At 41.6% G+C, this 18,944-nt stretch overlaps 1 protein-coding gene across 1 annotated transcript in view; it reads left to right on the top strand.

Moving 5' to 3' along the window:
* GPBP1L1 (GC-rich promoter binding protein 1 like 1) overlaps window positions 1-18,060 on the top strand; it is a 30,869-nt gene extending 12,809 nt beyond the window's left edge. Inside the window, exons 2-12 of the mRNA XM_042873246.1 lie at window positions 1,318-2,225; window positions 3,088-3,202; window positions 3,971-4,100; window positions 4,446-4,729; window positions 7,263-7,335; window positions 7,819-8,012; window positions 11,278-11,418; window positions 14,935-15,093; window positions 15,808-15,932; window positions 16,807-16,909; window positions 17,138-18,060. Of these exons, the coding sequence (XP_042729180.1) occupies window positions 3,143-3,202; window positions 3,971-4,100; window positions 4,446-4,729; window positions 7,263-7,335; window positions 7,819-8,012; window positions 11,278-11,418; window positions 14,935-15,093; window positions 15,808-15,932; window positions 16,807-16,909; window positions 17,138-17,281 (1,413 nt within the window). The 5' untranslated portion in view covers window positions 1,318-2,225; window positions 3,088-3,142 and the 3' untranslated portion in view covers window positions 17,282-18,060. The remainder of the gene's footprint in view (window positions 1-1,317; window positions 2,226-3,087; window positions 3,203-3,970; window positions 4,101-4,445; window positions 4,730-7,262; window positions 7,336-7,818; window positions 8,013-11,277; window positions 11,419-14,934; window positions 15,094-15,807; window positions 15,933-16,806; window positions 16,910-17,137) is intronic.
* Window positions 18,061-18,944: the final 884 nt, after the last annotated feature.

Genomic DNA, 18,944 nt, shown 5'->3' with positions numbered 1-18,944 from the left:
TGCCAGAACTCTGTTCTTCCATCAACAACAACATCTTGTTTCAGATAGATCCCCTCATTCTCATATCATTGTTTTCTGTTCTATTAAAAGGAATTACCTAGAGGATAAAAATGTGATGATTCTTACAGTATCCCTTTTCTTTGTTTATGTTCAGCTTCTATCAAAACAGCCTTATACTCGCACGCACAAAAAAGGCATACTCTGCATGCTCAGCAGAGTAAAGAATGGCATAGCAAATGCAACGAAAACCAGAATTGTTCAAAGAATGGAACCATACCAGGCAAGGAAAACAAACACTGATAAGTCAATTATAAAGGCAGAATGAGGCCTGCCTGAAGGGATCCTGAGAAATGGAATGGCTTGAAAACAGTGACAAATCATTTCAAATGTTTCGGGAGTGGTAGACCTGTCAGTTTTCTGCTGGTTAGGTAGGATGGTTGAAGGGAAAAAAGCCATGACAAGAAAAATAGTTTTGTTGTGCTGCTCCCCAGTGTGGAGGCTCACCTTACCATGAAGTTGAGTTCCATCAGACTGATGTTTACACATTCAGAAGAATTGATAAAATCAATAGCAAAAAATTACTGGTGTCACGTGGCATTTGTCAGGCTGGAAACCAAAGGGAAAAGCTTCAGAGGAGCTGTGTTACTGGGGGCAGAGACACTGGGGTGCCTGTGGGACCCTTCTGTACAAGCATCTCGTTATTTGTTCTGTTCTCATTAAACCATGTTAAAAATGAATAAGAAAAGAGCAAAGTGTGGTGTTTTATGTTAGAAACCCATGGTATACCCCCTCTTGAACCTTCCATAAAAGCCTGATGTCTTGGAAGGATTGAGTTCATAGGTGTGGGGAAAAATGACAAGGATTGCCATTGAATATCCTTTCATTCTGCTCTGAGTGGAGGCTGGATGGATCTCCACTCTTAGCAATACATCCATCCTTCACATTCTTTACAAATGCTGGTTTTGCTTCTCTCAGCTTTTGCTGAGACATAAATATCGGGGATGATTTTATTTAATAACCTGATGGTTTGTGAGGCTGACTTTGAGTTTGTAGACAAAGCTTTCCTATCCTGTCTTAGTACTTCGGTGCCTCTTGAGGCATTGAAGATGGAGAGCGTGGGTAAAGGGGTTTAACTTTCTTATGGTTTGGTTTTAGATGATTAAATTATTTCTGCCTTGGTTGTGATCAGAGATCAAATAGCTTTTGGCACTTACGCAGTAGTTGCTCTGTTTCTCTTTTTGTTCTTCTCTCTAGTCATTATTTATCGTGTTTCTGCCACTTGTATTGATGGTTGTATTTTCGTATTTTTTGTTTCAGTGACTACAGTTCCTGTCTCACCTCTTTGATGGAAGAGGACTATGACCCAGAAGTGAACTCTCTACTGTAGAACAAGAAGCTCTTGTGGAATAATTTGTCTCCCTTTAAAAGCAGTACCCAGTCTAGAAAAAATAGAGTAGAAGAGATTATTTTTTGACCTAGCATTTTTCTGTTCATATGACCTATATTTCAGCATGTAAATGGTGAAAAACAGGAATATAAACATTTGTGCCTGCTTTTGAGCTTTTACATCAAGTAGTGCTTAGCTTTGTGGAGCATTAACCGAGCTACGTGAAGTCTAGAGTATATCCTAACATTCATTTAAAAAAAAAAAAAAACTATACTTTTTTTTTTTTTTAGCAAATGTATCTGGTAAAAATGAAGTTTATCTTTTAAGAGCACTTTGGCGGATGCTTCTTATTTAGATCTCAGCATTTGGGGCAAGCTTTTTCATACGTTGTGATCCTTTCTTCAGAGTGTTTGGGCTGATCTGCTGCAGACCATGAGCTGCCCAGCAGACTTGGGTGTACGTGTTCAGTGTTAACCATGGCGCTGTTCTGAATGCTGTCATTCAGGCTTGGCAAACCTTTTTGTAATGTAACTGACTTCTGTAGTAGCACAACTAGAGGATATTTAATGAGGTGAACGTGGTCGTGGCTTTTTTTAAAATATAAATTACCTTCTTAGGTTGGTTTTTTTTTTTGTAGTGAGAGTGCAAAAAGAGGTTAAAATGAGCAGCTGAGGGGGTGGAGGGTACAGTTGGCACGAAGTGCGGCCTCTCGTGCTCTGCTTTGAGACGCACTATTGCCTCAAGGCTGGCCTTAGAGTATACTGGAGAAGAAAGGAACCAGAAGGTTGTTGAAGCAAAGGAAAAGTGAGGACATTGGACTGGAGAGGCCAAACTCTGGGTGAGTTATCATATTCATTTTTTTTCCTTTGCTTATGTAGTATTGACTTGTTTGTGGCTGAACTGAAGGTTGTAAAAATCAACTAACGCTGTAAACCGGGGAGCCTTCTATTAAAGGACGAAATTCAGTTATGTAGAGTAGTAGTGGAGTTATGTTTGCTTTAAGCAGAGAAAGTTGCTGTGACAAGCAAAGGGAAAGGAAATTTGGTTTCGGGTTCCTCAGTGGGAGACACATCTGCTGCTCTTTGGTGGAACTTCCGTTAAGATACAGAGCTTTCAGCCAGCTTGTGTTCTGCTCCTAGGCACTTGGTTTCTTTGCTATGAAAGCAGTTCTGACATAAGACGTTCTGTGGACTGTGGAAATTGGTGTGCTGGGCTGCAGTCTTAAGCTGGGCTGCAGGAGCTGGCCTGCGGTGGATCCTTCAGGACTGATCTTCTCTCAGTGTCTCTGTCAGCATTGTGGGCTTGATCGTGTTCAACGTACAACCTTTGCAATAAAATAGGAAGTGATCACTCTTGTGTGGGCTGTGAGACAAAAAGCAGTGAAGGAATGTACCAAATTCTGGCCCATTTCAGTTTTACAGATCACTGACGTTTGCTGTTTGTTCTGTCTTCCTCCATCTCCAGACCTATCCTACCATGGATTTCATGGGTGTGGCTTTAGAATGGAATTATAAACAGGAAGTAGGTGGGAATGTTTTAAGTTCTTACCTGTTTTGTTCAGAGGAACAAAGTCAGCAGGAAAAAAGTCATTTTCAAGCGCAGTACAAAAAATTAGGGTGCTTTTTCCCCTCTTAGTAGTGTAGAGCAGGTTTGAGATTCTGGAAGAGATGTGAGTCAGGGAATGTTCTCTTCATTTACAGATCCTGGCCATGAGGTTTGATGCCTCATTTTATTGAAGGGAGACACTGGACCTAAATGGCGCAGCATGACTTTGTTCCTGCCTGGCTTAACTTCTCAACACCACAGTCAACCAAGGTAACTCAGTTACAGATTGCTTGCTCTCAGAGCTATGGTAATGTTTGTACACTTGTCCCAGTGTTAGATTGAACTTAAAATGTTTGTTGTTGTTTTTTTTAACTACTTTTTTGATTTTTAGGGAAGTCTTTTGGAAAGAGAGGTTATTAAGGTGGAAGTCTTTTTTTGTTTCCACAAATGTATCCCTTACATTTCAGAGGAGGAAATATCCTTTGCATTCAGACATGGAAGAAGTTCAGTGTTACTGTGCTGAGAATTGAGTGGAATCCCAAATAGAAAATGATTAAGAACCCCCCCTTCCCCCAATAATGTGGAGTGGTCAAGACTTGAGCTGGCACTCACGATACAATTCTTTGGATTTCATTTATGAAGGTGGCCATTGCTGTGGCCATTGCTGTGCAGTACACTGATGTGCCTTGGACTCCAAGTCCAAATTCAGAAATACTCACTGGTTTGTTCAGGGCTTTTTTTTTTGTTTGGTTTATTGTTTTTGTTTTTTACATTTTTAATGTGGGGGTATCTTCTGATTCCAGAAAAAGCTTCGGTTGACCCAGGAGTTCTCTTTTCAGGTCTCTTTTCTTCAGTGGCTTTTACATTACTTGCAAATGACAATGGTGAAAAATATTTTAATGGTTAATCAGGTCATGATGGACCAGGTGGTTGTTAATGGTGTTGGCTAAGCTGTACAGATATGCATGCTATATTGAGAAGTAGAACAGGAATGTGGGCTTGGGAGTGTTTTATTACATCATCTTTTTCTTTATACAGTCCCCTGCAGCCACCTTTGAGAAACATGGAGAGCATCTTCCACGGGGAGAAGGACGCTTTGGGGTGAGCCGAAGGAGACACAACTCTTCTGATGGATTTTTCAATAACGGGCCCCTCCGAACTGCAGGAGGTAAATATTGGATTGGAGTGCAGTCTGAGAGCAGCTATTTTGGAGTATTTTATGGAATTTAGAGTTCTGTGGGATAGAAATGTTTCTCAAAACTGTATCTTTCAAAACATCCCATGAGAAATTTGCACTGTTCTGTTCTCCCATGACACGTGCCAAGGCCTTTAGGGGTTTCTGTGGAAGCTGTATGTGCATTGTATGGCTTGGTTGATTTTTTGGGGGATGGTCACACAGTCGTTGAATAAGCTGGGCCTAGGAGTTACTTAGTGAACGCTAACTTAACAAGAAAAACATTCTGCATGCAGTGTTGACGTTTTATTATTTGAATACTTATCTCCTTTTGTTTAGACTGCTGGCATCAGCCATCCCTTCTCCGCCATGATTCTGTAGATTCTGGTGTTTCTAAAGGAGCTCATGTTGGGCTTTCTGGCAGTCAGCCTGGCTGGCATGGTCCCTCGCGGGGCCATGATGGCGTGAACCAGCGTGGTGGAGGAGGAACTGGAGTTCATCGCCACTGGAATGGCAACTTCCATTCGCGGAAAAGTTCTGCCTTTCAAGAAAAGCTGCCTGTTGAAGCCAGGGAAGAGAAGAAGGAAGACAAAGAGCATTTGCAATTTGAGGAAGAAGATTTTGTAAGTGTGTGGCTTCTCACTACAAGTGGCAGCTGTGAGAAGTTGGCTTTTTGGATTTCATTTTTTATTATCATCGATAGATGGCTAGGATCTAGAGTTGCATTCCATTCCATGCTTGAGATCCCTACAGATTTAACAGTGATTCCAGTGCTTGCAGGACACTAATTGATACCCAGAGACCGGGGGACTCGAAGACCTTGTTGCATTGGTTTTGGCACAGTATTGGATTTTGTGTTAGTTTTGAACTTGAAGACAGCTTTGTAACTCAAGCATTAAGTCAGATCTTCGTTAGAACTCAGAAGATGACGCTTTGATCTGCTACAGGAATGGTAGCTATGTTTTTGCCCTTGTGGCTTTGCTTACAAAGCCCTTTTTGCTCCTAAGAACATCTGTGTAGCTTATCTTCAGTCTTGCTGTTCCTGTCTCCTGTTCTGGTACATGCTGGTGTGTGTGATAACCTCTCCCAGCTTGATCATGATGCGTGCCCAGACCTTTGCAACCATCTTTTTTAGAACCTCTGGAATAGCATTTTTTTGTCTGAGATATTTTCTAATCTCTGTGAATCATTGTTTCTTCAGCCATCTCTTCCATCAGTGTCTACAGTTCATCCACCTTTTTCCAGCGTTCTGATCCCCGTGGTATTGTTAGTTGTAACAGTCTCTTTTATCCTGGCTCTGTTTTTACTGGAATACCTTTAGTTTTCGAAACTGCTCCAAGTATGAAGATGTAAGCACCATTTCTGCTCTTGCTTTCCAGTTTAGTTTCTTCTTGTCCTTTTGTCACCCCTTAAAAAGATCTTATTTTTATCAGACCTTGACTTTTGCTTTTTGCATCTTGTTTTTCACTTTTCTCCAGACTCTCGTTGATCAGTGTAATGAGGCCAGTGTTATCTGTACCTTTCTGGTAACTCAGTCTCTCCTCCTAATATGATTCCTCTAACTGCATCTTCAGTGCTCAAGCCATTGCTGCTTCCAGTCAAGAGAGTCTCTAGTGATAGTGTGCACACTTACGTAGATCATCTTGAGCTTTTTGCTTCCTTCTTCAGTTTTTATTTTTGGAAGGTTGTTTATATCTGAAATTCTCATGGCAGTTTGATGTTACTGCTTCTGTTTGGAAGGTTAGAAGTTGGAGTGAAATATATGAATGCCATGCAGATGCTTCAGGACAGAATCTAGTGTCTCAGCTTAAATTGCTCCAAGACCCAAGTTAGATTTAAACTGCTGGGTTTTTCACTGGAGTGCCCAGGGAGTGATTGCATGCTCTTGTTCAGCTGCTTCTGCTGTAGGAGTGGTAGCCTGCATCAGAGCTTAGTTAACACCTGGAGATCAATGATGAAGCTTACCTGTAGATTTCTGTTAATCTGATTTCTCAAGCATGCTATAAGCTGGTCCTTTAGGCAGACAAAAGCCTCTTGAAATGTAGAAAGTTACTGTAATGATTGCAGCCACACTGTTGTAGTCAATCTAAATCTTTCTTCATTCTCTTCAGTACCTTGAGAAGTGTCTTTCCAACCACGTGGCTGTTTCTTCTGTAAATGTTTTCCTTCTTTTTTTCTCTGAAGAAGATAATACCTTGCATCTGCTGTCTAGAAGCAAACTTTGCTAGGCAGCTCTCCTGTTGCCTTTGCTATGGTGTGACACTAAGGTACACCGTGGTTAAGTGTGCAGCTTTTAGGCCTGTGTGGCTGACAGACCCTGACCCCATAAAACAGGCTGCTGTTCTGAGTTCTGTGGTGTGAGCAGCACTGCTATAAAACTGCCCTGTAACGAAAAACTGAAGAGCTGGAACAGGAATTCCTAGGGTCTGAGGAAGGCATTCATGCTATGGTGTAACATTTGTTCCTAATTCTTACAGAACAGGAATGGCTACTGCTTCAGAATCTCGTCATTGGAGACGTAGTCTGTAGCTGTAGTAACTAACGTGAAGGATACATAAAAAGAGGAAAAAGTGGCTTTTTTCTTTTTACTGAACTTATTTGGTACAGGGAAAGAGGAATAGCTGATTGGGAGCACTTGTCATTGAATGCTTGGATTTTCTGTACTCTTCTTTGAGCTTGAACATGTCCTTAGTTGTTCCACTGAGTTCTGATACTGAACCAAAGGTAAGTCTGCAGAGAATAGTGGGTCTGAATGCAGTTGCCCTGAAAAGTGGATTCTAAAGCTCAACGTGAATAGTTTAGCTTTTTTGTCTATAAATATATAGATTTTTTTCATTTTTCTTTTTTATTAGGAACCTAATACTGCCAGGCTGATGATTAAATGCCTGAATCTTTTATGGGTATATCAGTTTATTGTGTAGTAGAACGCTGAAGGGCCTCTCCTCAATTTTCTAATGGTTCTGTTGGAAATACTGCAAAAGCAAATGAGAATATGAGCTTTTTAGGTGTCTTCTGACAGAGCGCTCCTCTAACTCGGGTGCTGCTCAAGAGAAATAGACTGTGGTTTCCTAGAAGCGTGTTATGTTAATACAAAAGCTTTATTTGTTATGTGCAATATAATGAATATACTCACTTGCATGTTCTGTGTGTTTACAGCCATCTTTGAATCCAGAGGCAGGAAGACACAACAACCAGAACAAACCTTTAGGGACACCTTCCGGAGTTTGGGGTAGGTAAAGTTATCTACATTGCTGTCTGCAATGCTGATATCAAAGCAGAAAGTGATAAATATTATTGGCTGTATAAATAATTCTGCTCTAGAAAATGCGTTTGACCTGAGAAGTACTAATTGCTTGTTTGTGTAAGTGCTGCACCTTGTAAGGTGCAAGTTACACAAAATATTTTTTGGTGAGTTAACAGCTGATCCATGGTTGCTCAAAAAAGTATTAATCTGTTCTGATCTCTGTTTTATAGTGGGAGGTTGTTAGCTGGCATCACTGTTGGCTTTTCACTTAGGAGTCAAGGGAGCTGTTGTGGTTAAGTGAAAAAAGATTGGACTTTAATGTCCTTATCTAATATCCTTTCTCAAAACTGAAACAAAGGAGTATCAGCTGTAATGTCTGAGGTTTGGAAGGGAGGAACTGGAGCTTTATACTGAAGCTGTTATGAAACAGAACATTTGTATTTCAAATCCTTTGTTTTGTTTTGACAGAAAACCCCCCTAGTGCCAAGCAACCTACCAAGATGCTGGTCATCAAAAAGGTTTCAAAAGAGGATCCTGCTGCTGCCTTCTCAGCTGCATTTACATCACCTGTTTCTCACCTGGCAAATGGCAACAAAGCCACCACCATTGTCCCAAGTGTCTACAAAAATCTGGTTCCTAAACCTGCAGCTCCTCCTTCCAAGGTACAAGAGTTTCCAGCCAAGTTAACTGTGGATCAAGGGAAAAGTCTCTCCCTGGACACGGGAACTACAGATGCTCTAGAAATTTTGTAGGATTGATATTACAAGTATTTAAGAAGTTAAGGAAAATTATTAGTTTGTTTTTTAAAAACAGCGTGCAGATGCTGGAGTTCTAAAATATGTTAATTGCTAATGCTGGCTGCTGCATTGCTGCAGAACCTCTGTGATGAGTGTAGAAGGTGTTACACTCTTCAAAGATGAAAGTGTAACAACTCTTTCTACGTGAAGCAAATCCAGAATTTCCTACCCTTTCCTAAGTTCTTCTTGATTCAGACCAAATTCTGCCAACTTGAGGAGGAATTCTAATAGTTAAAATTATTATCAAGTGAGGTAATCTAAACCTTTATTCCTTTACATGGGATAAATTGGGCTAACATGAAGTTATCAGTAGAAGAGTTTTCTGTTCACTGAATCAACCCATTATGTGTCTCAGTCCATATCCATACTTGTTCAGAATAGCTGAATAAGATGCAGTCGTAGTGCAGTGAGTAATGCAGCTGTCACTTGTCCTTGTACAGCTTGGATGATAAAAGTATCCAGACAGCCTTAGTAGTTTTTCATCTGGATGTTTTAAATGGTGTTTGAAACAAAAAGCCAAAGGTGTTGTTTGTCCAAACCATTGCATTGTCTCTTGGATTGCTTCAAAGAGTGAAAAGGAGTGCAAACAGCTTTTCTAACTTTGCTGATGTTTTTGCGTGTAAAGATAATTGTGAGGTTTGAAAACTAGAGCTGTACTGGCACTAGAGCTCAAGAGATTGAAATGTGCTTCTGAAAGCTGTATATAGGTCTGCTGTGCTGCTACATGTGTACCCATTGCCTTGGAATTGTGGAAGTCAAACATAAATATTTTCATAGCTGTTAGTCCTTGCCGTGTTGTTGCCATTGCACTTGTTTTCATTACTTCTAAAACCCTTTGCAGAAGTTTTTCTGTTAATTCAATCTAGAAGAGCTGCTCTTAAGGCTTTTCCAAACTGTTCTCTGAAATTACCCTTTAAATTTTAATTTTTTATTGAAACAAAAAAAAAAAAGCATTAATCTGTGCTCACAGTTGGAATAAACCCTTTAATTTTCATAGATAATTTAGAAAGTATGATCAGGCTTTTGGAGGCAGTCTTGCGACTGTGGTATGGAAGTTCAACTAATGTTAAAAGTGCAGGGTTTGTTTTTGGGGGGATTTTGAGTTTTGACGTCTTTCTCACTTGTGTTCCAGCTTATACATCTATATTTAATTCAGAATTATGGCCATATGTTATGGTAGCTGCCTCACCTTCCTTTTGGTGAAGGATATTCTGTTCAGAACAGTTACTAGGTGTGGGTTACACCTGGATTCATGCTGTAGATGTGACAATACTGATAATACATTACAGGCTATTGTGCTACTGGAGCAGGTGTTGACTCGTGATGAGTGGCAGCTCCCAGCAGATCACCGTCGTGTTAATTGTGATATAAACATGTTTTCTAGTCATTAAGTGTGTATGCATTGAAACGGTGCTGGGATTGTAGAGGGAGTGTGGTGCTGCTCACTGGTGGGGATTGCAACAGCTAGGAGTTGTGTGCTGTCTCATCTTGTGTGTTAGTGAATGATGGCCACTGATAGAAGGAGAGGTGGAGATCTGCGTGTCCTTAGGTAGAAAACCTGTATGCATGATGCCTTGTTCTAAAGGTAGAGACAGAAGGAAGCTGTGGTAGGATACGTCATTCTGAAGACTCCAGAAAGTTGTAGTGCATAAAGCATTAGAGTCAGAACGCTCCTTTTGGTGAAGTCAGCAGTACTGGAAAGCTGTCAGAGGCAAACGGGATGAAATATGCTTGTTAGCTGTACCGAAGGAGGAGAACACAGTGGCAGTGATAGAGGCACATTCTTCCTTTAGATGTGGCTGAATTGTTCACAGTTGAGCGGTGAGTGAAGGGCATAATATGCGAGCGATTCCTTTTGGTGCTCAGCTGTGGCTGTTGTCCTTGAATCCAGCAGTCTAAGAAAGTAACAGTGATCAGTGTTTGAATTTGCGTAAGCTGCCACTTTGTGGAAGGTGGGAGAATAACAATTAGCAGCCAAGAGCCAGGTGCCTGAACAAGTGCATCCGTGTGAGTATGCAGAGGGAAGCTTCCTCTCAAACTAGTTCTCCACTCCTAAGAAACTTACTACAGGCAATATTGTGGAGACCAGGGTCTTTTTGGGGTTTGAAAGGGATGTTTAGAATCTAGTATGAGTGCTGAATTATTTATTCAGCACTGTGGACTACTTCTAAGGTTGGTGTGGAAGGCTGCTAATGAGACCAGAATGATGGCGATTGGAGAGAGAGATCATAGGGAAACTATGGCTTCTGCTTTCATTGCTCCCAGAATACAAGATCTATTTTATGTCAGATACAACTTAATCACACTGTGCATGAATTATTTTGCTATCAAGTTGGCTTCAGAAGTGTAATGGTTCAAAGGAACCGTTATGCCTTAACGCTTTGACAAATGTATTTTTTATGCTGCTTGATACAAGTCATTTGTTAGAATCACTGCAGTAAGAGCTGCCACTTCAGTGTTTGTCCTTGGTTGACAAGACAGGCCCAAGAAAAATCTTCCAAGTAACAAAAAGTTATCTTGAAGTCTGCTTTTCAGCCAGATTGCCATTGTATCTAAGGAACACTGCAGAGTATCCAGAGCAGAACAGTAGGTACTCATCCACATTGGCTAAATCAGTGCAGTGATGGACACTTCCAGAGCCCTAGGAAATTTACATTCTTGGCTTGGACAGAAAGATTCCTTGAGGTGCTTCTTTCTTGCACAGGGGATATTCCTGTCAAGTGAGGCAGACCTTTTCTTTGAGGCATACAGTGTTCCTATATGAAATGTGGATTTAATTGGGCTCTTTGCTGCCTATCTGTGCCTAGCTGCAGGATGCACTGATTCCCTCAGTGGTGATGCCAGTTAATGAAGAGCCGCACTGGATTTTCTCCTTAGGCTCCAACTGCATTTTTTTGTTACAGGGTTGTGCCTGTGAAGCAGAACTTGCTGTGACTTGGAGGAAAAAGGAGATGATAGTGGGGGAAAAAAATGTATTTAGAGGTGAACTTGCTGGGAATGTTCTTGGAGAGGGAGGAGAAAACTCCACACAACAGACAATTTCTATCAATGCAGTTTTTGCTTTACTGCTTGCAAGCAACCCATTGGAGTGTCTTACCACTTACTGTCTTGTGTGTTCTTTTCAACGTAGCCAAGTCCATGGAAAGCCAACAGAAATGAACACAAGCCAGGCTCACTTTCCTCCAGCCGTGACTCTGCCTTTACCAGTCCAGTGTCTGTAACCAAACCAGCGGTACTGGCAAGTGGCTCAGTCCTCACCTCTCCCAAAGAGGTAAGAAATTGGGTTTGGGTGTAGGAAGGGAACTTTATCACTGTCACCTACTGTAGCTTCAACAAAATAAGATCTCTCCTGCGTGTGATACCTGGCTTTGTACCCTGGATAACTCACTTGTGCGTTCTTAGCACAGCTTTAGTGCGTCTTTGATATGCTAAATTAAGAGATCTGGTTGTAAAGCTATCACCATTTGGGGTTTGCCCAAACATACTAAAATTTCTTTGCAATTTAAAAATAAACAGACAACCTCACACTTAATAGCCTTGTGTTGTTGGACACACATGGACTTACGACATTGCAGATACCAAGAAAAGATGTGCACTGAGAGATAAACTGATTCCATGCTGTTCTTCAGTACTTTCTTTTCCTATAAAGTGAAAGTGATCTGCCTCGCTGCTTTTCTCTAGAAAAGCAACAGCACAGGCAGTGAGCTTTGAGGGGGTCAGCCTGTAAGCTTTCAGCTTAGTGTCTGCTTTTAACATTGGTAGGAGGTGATCTGCTGAGCCTGAGGCTGGCTTACTTCTGGTTTTGGTCAGATGTGTGGAGAGAATCTCCAAATGTAAATTACTTAATACTTCAGTGGTAACTGTGACTTGATGTGTTTTGGCCAGCATCCTATGGTTCACTTCATAGCTTGTATGCAAAATGCTCTTCTGAATCTTGAAATTCAATGAAGCTTAATAGAAAAGTGACATCGATTAACTTCCCCATCATGAACCAAAAGTTGGTGGTCATAATTAAAAAGTATTAAAATCAATAATTGACTAATTCAGGAAATTTGTAATTTGTGTGGTTTGCATTTCAAGTGCAATAGCTTATGGGGGGAGGGTTGAAGTGTTTGCTTTTGGTTTTTTTTTTAATTGTGCATCTGACTTTGTCCTTTACAAAAACCTTCTTTGTCGTGTTTATGGTTCTCTGCTTTGTGGGCTTTACTCTGAAACAACCTGTGCTTTTCTGCTATAGCTGTTCCTGAGTATAAAAGCAGTGGTTAAAAAGCCTGCGTCTGTCACTTGGAGAAGTAGATCTGGTGCTGTATCCCTTCTCCTTACCTTTTGTCTGTCCTTAGGCTGAATCTCTGTGCTACTGACAGCCTTCCTTTTTGTGTAATATGCAGTAGAGTACAGACACCTTTACAGTGTAAACACGTAAGCCATGTAGGCTTTTACCTCAAGTAGATACCAATGAAACATGCACTTTGTACCATACACTGGTGGCACAAGTGGTCTGGCTGTTTTTCATTCTTTCTGAGAAAGTTGTGGCTGAAACTTTAGTCAGCAAAGCTGTTGGATACTGTACTGCTCTGACAGGAGGAGTGCAGCTGGGCTTTTTCTCAGAGCAGTACTTCCTTTAATACTTCTGTTACCAGCATTAGTCAGCTGAACAAAAAGGGCTACAATTCATCACAGCTGAAATTGAACACTTGCAATGTGTTTTTCTATGAATCTATTGGAGACTGGCAGTGTAAAAACACAGGGCTGTGGCCAGCAAATAATCCAGTAATCCCGGCTCTGCAGGACTACCAATCTGTCCTTTTATTTCTGAGACAGGGATAAAGTCTGTCCCGCAGAAGTGTTGAAGATAGACCTCTGGTTGTAAGGGACCACAGCGTCTTGTAAGCTAGAAGGTACTGGGCAGCACTGGCACTGTGTCTTAGCCAGTGCTTGACAACAGATTCAAGACCGTCTGAAATTTTAAGATGGCGTAGGATGACTTTTGTGTGTGAGTGATTGTTCATAGACTGGTGTCTGAACAGACTGGATGTTGTGCATTGTTCTCATTTAGAATATCTGAGAGATGCCCTGATATTTCATTCAAATGGCTAAACCCACCTTTAGAAAAGATGCCAAAAACCAGCTACTTGTACAAATTTACGTAACAGTCTCTTCTAGTGTTAAAAGCCTTCTAGAGAATCTGAATTAAATGAGAAGAGAAATGAAAGTCAGTTCCCTTTCAGTAATGTAGCAAAAAGCTCAAATGCTTCAGCAGAGCATTCAGAATTACCCACAGATCCTAGTTTTCATTTTCCTTTGCTCACTGCTACCTTCCATCACTTGCAGTCAAACTAATTACCATGTTGAGAGCTTTAAGGACTACAGTAGCTTCTCATCCTAACATTTGGTCATTTGTGTCCTTTACCATTGTTGATTTGTTCAATACAGTGTTAAACAGGGCAAAATAAAGAAGGCTACCTGAGAAGAGTGAGGCGTTATGTTCAGCACGCTTCTCTCAATGGCATTATTGCACACCAGTGTTTTACGGTGCAGCAGGCATGAGAAATGTAAGCAGCTGTTGCTGCTTGGTTATGTTTGCTAAATATTTTAGTTTCCTTGATCTTTGCTCAGAGCACTGTGTGGTATGATAACAACACTTCTTTATAAAGGAGATTTATTTTTGAGAGCCTGAATTTACAACCCTCCCACCTCAGCTTAAATAAAAAAAAAAAGGGAGGGGAGAAGCCACATGCTTTAGGAAATTGTGCTTTTTTCTTTTCAATTGAGAAAAAGATAAAAATCAAAGCCAGTAAATAAAGGAAAAGAATGTCTTTGCATATGAAGTTCTAGTGTCAGGTATCCACACAAGTAGCTAGATTCCTTACCAGTAGGCAGCCATGAAGTCCATGTATGAACAGAAGGTTAGGATACAGGAAGGTTTTTCGTGATGTTTTAAATTCTCTTTGCACGGCCAGTCAAAATGATGAAACATGAAATTGAAAGCTCATCTTGCTTATCGCTGTTTTAATTGCACTGTCATGGCTGGGCCACTGCCAACATGCAAGCTGTTGTGCCTTACGCCTGGCCCAGAGATTGAAGGTAATTACGAAAGCAAAGCACTGGGGAAGAGTGTGTGAGGTTACCTTGGCTTCAGGAATTCAGCTGAGCAGATTTCCTACAGCTCAAGGGCTGTCTGTGCCTGGCCACGCACAGGACCTGGGTTTCCTTGGGTGTCCATAGGCAGGAATCAGCAGTGTGCTCTCTAGAGGAGGAGACAGAGGCTGTGGCTGTTCAGTGTGCAGTTGGTTGAAGATGTGCTGCTCCCTGAAAAGAGATTCCCAGCCCAAAGCTTAATTTCAGGGTAGAGGCAGCCAGGATGTCTTAAGACACAAATTAGAACAGAGTCTGAGCTCCCTGATTTTATAATCTTTGTGGACTGAGTCCCACGTGAAGCTCTCTGCCCACATTTTCTGTTGTAGTATTCAGCATTACATGTGAGAGAGTTACATTGCCAAGGAACGAAACAAATGTATTCCTGGCCATGGTGATACCTAGGGAAATTTGGAAGAAAAAAAAAAAAACAAAGTTGGTAGTGATAGGTGGGAGCATAATGTATAGCCAGTTCTTCCCTTACCAGCACAACACCAGTCACTGTTTTGGTGGACATCTGCGACTAGATTCCTTAAGGAGTTCAGAACTAGTCCAGGAGCTGATGAGCATTTAATAGTGCAGATCCTAAAAGGGCCTGATCTTCACAAGAGGGTACACCTTCAAGTGTCCATATTCTGCTTGCTTTGTCTAGAGTCCTTCCAGCACCACCCCTCCTATCGAGATCTGCTCTTCACGCTTGACAAAGCTGATGCGTCGCACCACTGATAAGAAGAGCGAATTCCTGAAGGCACTGAAAGATGATCGGAATGGGGAGATAACAGAGAGCAGAGAATGTGACAAGCTGGATGATGTAAGATCACTGTCCTTACTGATGGCTGTTTTTAAGGAGTTGGGTACTGAAAAAAGCAGTGTATGTGACTGGGGCTGTGGGCGTGGAAATGAATGACTTCCCTTGGTCTGACATGCATGCCAGCAGAGGTAGTGAGCAGCAGTGTGATGAAAGGAGATGCGTGACACGATGAAATGCAAAAGGATAAGTAATAAATGAGGTGGAAGTGAAGGTGTGACAGATGATGAAGGTAATCTGGGTCTTTGTAGGAATTCTCTGAGGGATGGAACAATACTGTCTTTGATTTCAAACTTCATGTCAAACTACATTCACAGGGAAGTTGAATTCAGTACTTGTAAAATGTGTAGAATAGAGGCTTAAGGCTCAGGCTTGGACCAGAATCCTAAATGCATAAGTCTGTGGCTTAATGTGTGTGTAAACTGCAACCTTAAGAGTGGGGTTTTCATGGTTTTCTTACACCGTGGAGGCACTGATGATGGCTTAGCAATGCCAGCACTTACTCCCCTGACATCAAAGTGCAGCGCATCAAAATGTCATCCATATCACATTGTCTTGTCACAACTAGGTAGAAGCTGCTTTCCAAGTTATTGTCAGTCCAGGCTCTGTTGAAAGCCTGACTCAGAAGGCTTTGGTTTACTCCCAAGAGCAGAAAGTTGAACTTGGAAGTGTGATATCATGGTGTTCTTTGTGCACTTTGCTTTTATTTTTCTTCAGATGGAGAGCAACAGCACACCAGAACCAAAGGAAAACTGGGAAGAGAATTGCCATCAAAATGGCCTTTCTCTCCCCTTGCCAGAGGAGGGGGAAAACCTCTCTCATTCATTGGAAGCAGAACACAGGTAAGAAAATAACCAAGTAAGGTGTCTGGAGTAAAAGACGGCATGTCCTCGGACTGTGCAAGCTGGAAACTATTCCAAAGAACTTTCTGGGAAGTACACAAAGCTGAACTGGAGGTGTGGGTTCCATTTCTATGTGCTGGACTGGGTGGTGGAGTGTCAAGTAAAACAAACACTGATGACAGCTGAGCCAAGACTTTGCCAAGGTCTGTAATTAAATTCCTGCACTTCCCTCGTGCCACATCCTTGTGCGTTAATGCTGCCTAGGATTTACCTGCCCACGTGGTGAGGCAACATAAACCTAGTGCAATTCAATTAATTTATTACTGGGTGTCCTAAAGGTAATGATCTGGGTTATGAATCAGGTACTTGCATACTCATACTCACTGGTTTCTTTCTGTCTGCCCTTGGAATACTCTTAAATTCTGTGAAAAAATTCTGCAGAAAGTTAAGAAAATTCTTACTTTATGTCTCAGTTTGTATCTTATTTTAGTGAGTGACCTGTGAGCATCTGCTGTAAGCGGGCAGTAACTTCTAGAAGATCTTGAGCTGAGTTGCTAGTTTATCTCACATCCTTCTTCAGTGTCCTTGGGTAGAACTTCAGATCTGTTTGGTTTTTGTCCTTCTGCCAGACTAGTTATTTACCCAGTGTACAGAAATGCTGATGATTAAATGTTTGTAGAAGACATTGAGTAAGAAAAATATTGGGTAAATGCTAAACATTAAGTGGTGTGTAGTGCAGAAGATTCCCTGGTGAACTCAAAGTAATTTAATACAAAACCTTGTGTTTCATGGGCAGGCTGTTCTCACCTTTGCCTTTGTTCCATTGCTTTAATTCCTGTGCCCTTTTTTTCTTTTTCTTTTTTTCATGAATCAGGTTATTGAAAGAAATGGGATGGCAGGAATATCCTGAAAATGATGAGAATTACCTTCCCCTCACAGAGGATGAGCTCAAAGAGTTCCAAATTAAATCAGAGCAGGTATGTTCATAACTCTTGCCACTGCTGCGTAAGTCCTCTGTAGTGCAGTGCCTAGGATGTTGTAGAAGACTAAGAGCAGAAATGAAACTGGATGGTGGTTGATGACCCTGCATTATCCACAGAGAGCACATGAATATACAAGTGGCTGTAGAACAGCATCCCCAGGTGGCTGGTGACAGTTACTCTCCGTAGTTGTGCTTATTTTAAAGCTTACTTTCATTCCCACAGCGAAGAAGAAACGGATTTGGGAAGAATGGATTTCTTCAGGGCCGCAGCTCCAGCCTGTTCCACTGGAGAAGCACTTTTAAGACAAAGATTGAGGACTCGGAAACAGAAACCAGTAGCAGCGAGACTTCAGATGACGATGCCTGAGAGTGGGCACAAGAAAATTAAAATAAATAAAACCAACCCAATAAACTCAGTTCGTAGTTCAACATGTGTTTGGGGGTTGTATAAACTAAACAGAGTTTATTCTGTCTCCAGTCTGTTCAGTTTTTTCTTCTGTTGATACTTCATGCACAAGGGAAATAATTGTATCCCAAAGAAGAGAGAAATTGGCTTCTTTAGCTTTTTCTTTTGGTTTTGCCCTAATGCTTAATAGAAGTTTGTGCAGCTAGCAAATTTTGACAGAAATCCCTTGTGGGGCAGTGCACAAGTTCAGTCTGGTAAGCAGGATACGAGTGGCTGACTGATCTTTGCAACAACAAGCTTCTAACAGTGCCGCCCGCATTACACAATGTTGTGCGGTAACATGTGCTAAAACAATCATTGTCAATGACAAAATGGCTATTGAAGTTCTAATTATGTTAAATTAATGCTAATAACATGAATTTTTTATTTTATTTTATTTTTTTTTTTGGCGGCTCGGGGAGCTTCATCACTTAACCAGGCGTTTGTGGTTTTCTTTTTTTGGGTACAGCTGTAAAATATTTGGATATAGGAATTGTTTGTGTTCTTCTTCTTGCAGCCTTGATATTCAGGGTGGATTGTAAAATATAAATTTTTTGTGAGATTTCAAAGATTAAGATTATTTTGATAACATTATTTACAGATTTAAAAAAGTGACTATCACATTGAGTCTGTATGAGGGGGAAAAACTACTGCATCAAAAATAACTAACTTGGAATAAATATTTTGCATCAGTTTGCCAATTCTAATTGTCTTTCTTATGTAAGAAAACCTTTCCTCTAAAGGGATGTGCAACTTTGGGGTTCAAATAGCACTGGGGATAAAGAGCTGCTTCTCCCACTGTGTTTTTTCCACTTGGCAAACATTGCTGTAGTGCTGGGACTGCAGGAGCTGAACTCTTCCTTTACAAAGGGAGAGGGAGAGAACAATGGAGAGATGGCAGCCCGTGTTCGTTGGTTTTGGTTGGTTGTTTTTTTTTTTTTAAAGAAATTAAAGACAATAATTTGAATTATCTTCCACTCAAGCAGTTTGCTTTATTTTCCGCTTCATACAAAATGGTGGAGCTCGACCGGTCGGTGTCACTGCCTGTTCCTGGTGCAATGCTGCTGTCTGTGTTCACAACGTGGCAAGGGAATGTCTGAATCCAAAGCTGTTTTCATTGAAATCTTTTTTAAAAAATCATGAAAACATTTCTATTAGATTAAAAAGGATTTTACAAACAACTCAGGTGTGGCCTAAGCTATTTCAGTGTCCGTTCAGCTGGGAACACAACCCGCGGGGCGGAAGGCAGGTGCGCGGTTGCGGCCGGGGAGCGGGCCGGGGTCGCGCCTCAGCGGGGGAGCTGGGCGTCGCAGGGCAGCACGGCTGGGTTGTGTGTGGAGCTGCTGCTGCTCTACGCAGAGAGGAGTGTGCGGCTGTGTGCGTGTGTAATGGGAGCCGGGCCCGCGGAGCTGCGCTGCCGTGAGGCGCTCCCCAGGGCCGATGTGCGCCGTCAGATCGCTTCTGTCTGTGGCAGCTGTCTGCCTTCACCCATCGATGGGGAAAGTCGTGAGGAAAAGCGCTACAAAAGCCAAGAAACTGGGTAAGTTTAGAAGTCCGTGAGCGTGTAGCCGCGCTGACAGCCGCT

Source organism: Lagopus leucura, unplaced genomic scaffold (assembly GCF_019238085.1).
Source record: "Lagopus leucura isolate 7727_CA_CO unplaced genomic scaffold, USGS_WTPT01 Super-Scaffold_100009, whole genome shotgun sequence".
Taxonomy (NCBI): Eukaryota; Metazoa; Chordata; class Aves; order Galliformes; family Phasianidae; genus Lagopus; species Lagopus leucura.
This window is presented reverse-complemented; position numbering and strand designations above follow the sequence as displayed.